Genomic DNA, 7,248 nt, shown 5'->3' on the forward strand with positions numbered 1-7,248 from the left:
ATAGTAGTAGTAGTAATAATAATAATACACACCTATAGGTTAAAATCACCATATACGAGTGTACATAAACATGCATCAGACAATATTAAAAATAGTTTAGAACATAGTGGTACATTTATATCACTGGCATGAAGCCTAACATCAACCGGATCCCCAAAAATAGAAGTGGTAAGCGTACCTTCGTATTTAGAGCTTCTGCAATCTGAAGCAGTAGGTCTTCTTTCCCAAGTGTGTCGATACCAATTACAACTTCATGATCAGGATGCCGAGCAATGATTTCGATAACCTGCAAATCCAACATTCTAAGAATTATATAATATTCTTCCATTCGAGTTCTAAAATACAAAACACTAAATAAGAACAAGAAAGGAAGTCAAGTTGTGTCCAATACTTTTTCCTTTGCAAAAATATTATAATAAGAATATCGTCACTCATCAGTTATGAAAAGGAGCATAAGTGAAAATCGTAGTAGATATTAGACATTAAGAAAACTTTTAATTTCAAGATACCTGAAGCTTAGGAAAATCTTATCTGCCATCCAGTTTTTTTTCTTTCTGAAAGTACCTTTACCTCCATGCCCAGTACACCCAGTACATGAAATTCACAATTTTCATCAGTTCAAGTAAACTTTGACATGAATGATTATACTAGGTTTCCATCTATCTTCTTTAATAGATTTGAGTACAACCCACGACTAATGGAACAGTTTATTTTGTTGATACCAATGAACAAAGGTGCACTGACTAACTAAAGTCAAATGCAATCAATGAGGTAATTATTATTAACAATGGATCCCTCTAGCTAGAACAACTTCAATGCTCCAGTGGATACAGATACCCTTCAAGAATCATTTCCATGATGCATTGTATGTGCAGATAATCTAGCAGTGTTAGATACGACTAAAGAAAATGAAGAGTTATTCAATTTATGCAAAGACAATTTTAAAGCTCTCACCAGATTTGTTAACCAGAGTACTTCAAAGGGCTGTACTTATAGTGCATACTTGAACAAAACTGTGAGCTCATTATGTATGGTCCAAACAGGAAAAATTAGCTTATTCTGTTTTTGTATGAGTATCCATAGATGTAATATCAGTCTTATACATGTCCTCTTGCTAAATTTGATGTGAGACAAAATAACCAGACAACCTCTGGAAGGAAGTAAGGAGTTGTACTTAAGAATATAATTTTCACTTTGATATACTTACTCTTCATGCAATTTGAAAGGAAGTAAGGAGTTGTACTTAAGAATATAATTTTCACTTTGATATACTTACTCTTCATGCAATTTGAAAGGTTGGTATCTTTATGTATTGATCTAAGAAGTTGTGATGCAGGGTGAAGGTTTTAGTTTCCATTCTGAGACATTTCAGCAAGCATGTTTCTGGCATTTTTTTCCCAGGTAAATCTAACAGGTTTGACATTATTTATGGAAAATCAGAGAGTTTTAAGAATGTGCGGAGAAAACAGCAACCCAACAGCAAATTAAGAAGGCATATTACAAGTTGGCCTTGCTGCTTCATCCAGATAAGAATCCTGGTGATATTGTGCTTACTGATTTATTTTGTATTAGTCATTTCTTATGCTATAAACGACCTAGCCATATGGACTGTTCTTTTAACTTCATTTGTTTCTTTATATGCCAAGAAGCTAAGTAGAAATTTCAGCTACTGCAGAAGGAGATTTAAATTCTTGGAGATGAGGAGAAAATGGCAATTTATGATCAGACTGGTCGTGTTGATGATGAGGTGAATATGAGAAAGATTCGGTACCAACCGGTGTACTTTTTATATTCTAGGAAAATTTTAACAAATCTACCCAACATATCAAATTTGATCATAGAAATTATCTGTTCAAATAGTTAAATAGTATGTTCAATTGGAGCTGAAACAAATGAAATTTGTCCATAAATTTTGATTTGGAATCTTTGTGGTTGTTATTTTTTTAATTCAAATATATTTGTTTAATTCATAAATTTTGATTATGACTCTTAGTTGTCAATAGATGGGAATAATAATTTACCAACAATATCATGTAATTGATTAAACCGTTTGGGCAGAGTTTAGTCCAAACGTTTATAACCGTTTGGACAAACTTATAGGGATTTACTGATATTTGACTTACTAATCATTAAAAAAAATTAAAAATTGATGATAATTGGATCAAAGAATATGCCTAATGATAAAAAGAATGAGATAAAAGTTTAATTCTTTCTGCTATATATTGAAACAAACAAACAATACTCTAATGGCATAGGATCTATACGAATAATGGCATAGTCATGCATATTCAAACAAAACTATATTAGTAAGATTTTCTAATTAGTATTATTTATGAGATTTTATATTTTTATATTATTATATTTTTTTGTTCTTTCATAGAACATCCTCCGAATTCCAAAAATAAGAAGAAAATGAGACTACCAAACAGTTAATATTCACAGTCCCATTTCTATACTTCACTCAAACTCTAGGAAGTTTCTTCGAAGTATTGTGGAGCTCGTTTGACGAGGCAGCATAAATAAAAGTGTAGATTTCCTACCTACTTTATGACCATTTAAACCAAACGTAACTTTTTTTTCACCCGAAAAAAGCAAATCTAAAATTAGATGGCCGATCCTAATATAATCATGCTTTTCTCCAAGATTGAGTAATTTAAGTCTGAATTTGATGTAAAGGGATCAAGAAATATATATTTTATAAATTAGTAAAATTACCATTAGTTATACATGATTTGTATAACATTAGACTTTAAATCAGCAGAAAGGTATGATATACTATCAAAATTAAATGTCAACACTTGAAATTTCGCTGCGTTAAATTAGGGATCAAAATTACTATCAGCAGTTAGAACAATAATGCAACACCCCTCCCTATTTCAATTAGAGCTTACTTTATCTATCAATATAATATGCAAAGGTGCGATCGGAAAGAGTATTGCAGGTTCGTTTCACTTTGTTTTTTAATCACTTTTACTATTTTGTTTGTATTGTACCGATAATGCCAAAAACATTTCCTTACTAAAATTTTTACGAACCTCTAATTGTTACACAGTCGCCAATACTATTCGAATTTGTGAAGGTCCAGTTGGAAAGGGTACTACAGGTTTGTTTTCATATTTCCGGTAGTTTTATCTTCTTTATTTGTGTGATTTTATTAGGTTTTTTCAATTTAATTAAGTCTTTAACTAAGGCTACTGCAATTGGATTATTAATGAAATTCAACTTTTGAACTTTGTAGGTAAATTGACTCTATTAATTTTTTAATTACTAAAGGTTAACCTATATTTAAAGGTAGTGTTGCAGTCTTGGTATATATAACCATTATTTGCATTCATATGCTTCATAGCATTTACACTCAGTCATGATTAATGTGAAAGATTCAAACAGGCTTCACATCCAAATTGACCAACCTTTTAAGAATTTTGTTCTCTATAGGTTAATTACAAAATATGCTTAGAAACGAACATTTTATATTACCTTTGAATTGATTGTAACATAAGTAAGCAATTCATATCAATATTAGCCATAAAAAAGGAAAATTATTTTCATATTCTCATAAGAGATTTTTCCCTTAAGTTGTGCAATAATTCTTCGGTGTGCAATTATTTAATTATGTTGTAGGTCACATAATTTGATTCTAAGCTTGGTGCTTTGCTAAGCACTCTTAATGGATTCAATATAGGAAAATAAGTTTCCTTTTCATCTTTTTGGTGATTTTATGTTGTTTGGGAATTTGTTTGAACTGGGCTTATTTTTTTAAAAAAAATAGTACAGTGAGTCCTTTTGTTGAAAGCATGTGGAAGTTCTTAAGAGTGTGTAGGCTGAGCATTTAATGTGACTGCAGATGTTGTTAAGAGAGGATTGTTTCTATAAGACGGAGAGTGATGTAATTTGATTTATTCGTGGAAAAGGGTATGTTGTTCATACATTAGTTGTAAGTTTGTGTTATATTTTTTCTGTATAGATGTCTTTTCTTGCTCATTTGGAGTTAAATCCCTAGAAATTATTTAGCTAGTTGTATTTATTTTAAAGTTAATATGAACTTGGATACCACAGTTATTTTTACATAATCAAAGTTAAACTTTTGAGAACTTTGGGATCTTTTGGGGCAAAAAGTAAGTTTAGGGTATTGAGGTTCAATTGGTATAAGCTTTGTGATATTAAACTGAAATAACCCTTTGTTTTATTTTAGTTCCTTCTATTAAGGCTTGAGAATGGTAATTATATCCTATTAGATTATTTTTAATGATATTAATGTTCTTTTTCTTGCAAGCAAATTAACTATTTTTGTCGATAAAAATCCTTATGGTTTGATGATGTTCTTAAATTGCAATAATATATAATTTTCTTACACTGACTTTATTTGATTTAGGTATTACATTGCCTCTTAATTTCGTCTGGTGGATGTCATACCCCCCTTATATGATTGTTTTTTATATGTTCTTTGTTTTTTGACATTTCTCTTTTATTTTACCTATTTCTTTGGAAAGTTATCAACAGTTTAGATATTGATATGACTCGCAGAAAATGTTCAAATGTCATTTTCCCATGTTGACATTTTTCCAAACCTTTCATTTTTTTTTTCAATTTTTTTAAGTTTATCCATTTTTGGTACTTTTTGACATTTCACTTTAATTTTGAATTTTTTTACCTTATAAATAATAAAATAACTTCCACCATATTTCTGAATACCGTTTTTACACATTTATATTTTTTAAACTATATATGATCTTAAATTGATTCAAGTTTTCCAAACTTTCTAAATTTCCAAACTATATATGCAACTTAGGTTGTATCATTTATGACTACTTGTATATTATTAATGTTTTATTTTGCATTCTTTTACTACATCAATTTTTGTATATTAAACAAATCCGTGCATCGCACGGGCTTGAAACTAGTAAGTGAAAATCGTAATAGATATTAGACATTAAGAAAACTTTTAATTTCAAGATACCTGAAGCTTAGGAAAATCTTATATGCCATCACCCAGTACATGAAATTCACAATTTTCATCAGTTCAAGTAAACTTTGACATGAATGATTATACTAGGTTTCCATCTATCTTCTTTAATAGATTTGAGTACAACCCACGACTAATGGAACAGTTTATTTTGTTGATACCAATGAACAAAGGTGCACTGACTAACTAAAGTCAAATGCAATCAATGAGGTAATTATTATTAACAATGGATCCCTCTAGCTAGAACAACTTCAATGCTCCAGTGGATACAGATACCCTTCAAGAATCATTTCCATGATGCATTGTATGTGCAGATAATCTAGCAGTGTTAGATACGACTAAAGAAAATGAAGAGTTATTCAATTTATGCAAAGACAATTTTAAAGCTCTCACCAGATTTGTTAACCAGAGTACTTCAAAGGGCTGTACTTATAGTGCATACTTGAACAAAACTGTGAGCTCATTATGTATGGTCCAAACAGGAAAAATTAGCTTATTCTGTTTTTGTATGAGTATCCATAGATGTAATATCAGTCTTATACATGTCCTCTTGCTAAATTTGATGTGAGACAAAATAACCAGACAACCTCCTTACTTGAGGTCAGCAATTGGACCATATCAATTTTTAAATTTTATCTTTTGATTCTCTTAAAAACTTTCTTTTCGTGTAACTTATCTTGGCTGGGGAACACCTTTACTTAAATAAGAAGCAAGGGCCAAGGAAAAACCTGTTGTGCAGCTACCTCACGGGAAGGAAATGAAAACGATGGGTTACAATAAGTATTGTCCAAGTAGAGGACATCAATGCTATCTCCATCAAGAGCGTCAATAAGTGTTCTCTTTCCCAACTGCGACCTTTCCCTGCCTGACTCCCAACGGAAGTCCCCTGTGTGAAGGATGCATCCAAACTCTCCTCTAAACAAGTACATGACAGCACCTGGCAAAGCACAAGGTGACTGAATACTTAAAACAAAAGAGAAAAAAAATAAAGAAAAATTGCTTTCTGATTGAGTCTATGAAGTAACTAATGGCACATATATATCATCTATCTAGTAGCAAGTTGGTAAAGTGTTGGGCGCTGACAAGAGTGATCATGGATTCAAGCCCTGAAGAATGCTTATAAAAGGAGGAACTTCCTCCTTCTAGAAAGGGAGAGCGTGGAATCCACCTTTACACCCGACGCTATCAGCAACTACTAGTAGCTTCCAATATAATAAATGAAGGAATTATTACATCATCCAAAAGAAAGGAAACTGACTTCTCAAAGTATCACATCAAAACACCCAGATTAGTAGTAAATCAAGAAATTTAACTGAGACAAGGAAGAATGAGAAATATAGAAGAGCAAATCCAATATGTGTCCAGTGAAGAAGCAAGGGGGGGGCGGGGGGGGGGGTACGCTACTATAAATAAGCAAAAATTCCTCGCATTTCCGTGTGCTGAGGCAAAACAATAACAAATAAGCTCTTCCATTTCTCCAACAATAAGATCATTTGCAAATCATGCACTTCTCAAAAGCTCCTAGTTTTGTAGTAGGAAGCTTACTAATTTCATCAGAACTATGTAAAAACATGAACCTTAGGTTGAATCAGAAATGCACTGTCAAGAACTCAGGACAAAATCCAAATAAAAGGGTCACTCAAATTTCAACTTCTAGTGACACTACTCATTTTATCAAATTAGAATCCGACATACAACAAACTAACAATCAACCACGCATTTGCATCCAAAAGAATAATCGCCTAAACGCCTAAACGGCAGAATGGTCAATTTTTTCCTGTGTCCATAACCGACCTAAATAAGCGAGCATATAATTTATCATCACTATGTAAATGCGGATATATAACGTGATGGAAGTGGAACTATTGATCCCAATTAACGTAGCCCACAAACTAACAACAACAATTAATTGCTGCAAAAGTTCTTCCAGTTTCTTAAAAAAGAGACAAATCGCTAGAATCATATCACTCTACATCACGTAGTTTATAGGGGAATTATAGCAGAATTGAGGAACGAACAAGAATCTCCTCAGCATCAGCGACCTGATACCTCAAAACTCAAAACCCTAGCCAAGTACCGCACGCAATCTCAACAACATGGTTTCAAAGTACCAGGGCAATGGTCGGCGTCGATGGCGGTAACTCGGACCTCGACCTTGGCACCGGAAGTTGGGGAAGCGAGGGAGAGGGAGGCTGTGGACCCCACCTCCAGCACCCTGAGCAGAGACGGATCAAAGCCCGGGAACTTGAAAGGGAAGAGAGCGGCGGGGGGGGGGGGGCAGCAGA

At 32.8% G+C, this 7,248-nt stretch overlaps 1 protein-coding gene across 1 annotated transcript in view; it reads right to left on the reverse strand.

The window, feature by feature from the left end:
- The window catches only part of LOC109825770 (5' exonuclease Apollo), a 9,157-nt gene that overhangs the window by 1,262 nt on the left and 647 nt on the right, over positions 1-7,248 (reverse strand). The window contains 3 exon segments of the mRNA XM_020392658.1: positions 179-286; positions 5,692-5,900; positions 7,075-7,248. The exon segment at positions 7,075-7,248 is cut by the window's right edge and continues 11 nt beyond it. Of these exon segments, the coding sequence (XP_020248247.1) occupies positions 179-286; positions 5,692-5,900; positions 7,075-7,248 (491 nt within the window).

The sequence above is a fragment of the Asparagus officinalis genome, chromosome 10 (genome assembly GCF_001876935.1).
Source record: "Asparagus officinalis chromosome 10, Aspof.V1, whole genome shotgun sequence".
Lineage (NCBI taxonomy): Eukaryota > Viridiplantae > Streptophyta > Magnoliopsida > Asparagales > Asparagaceae > Asparagus > Asparagus officinalis.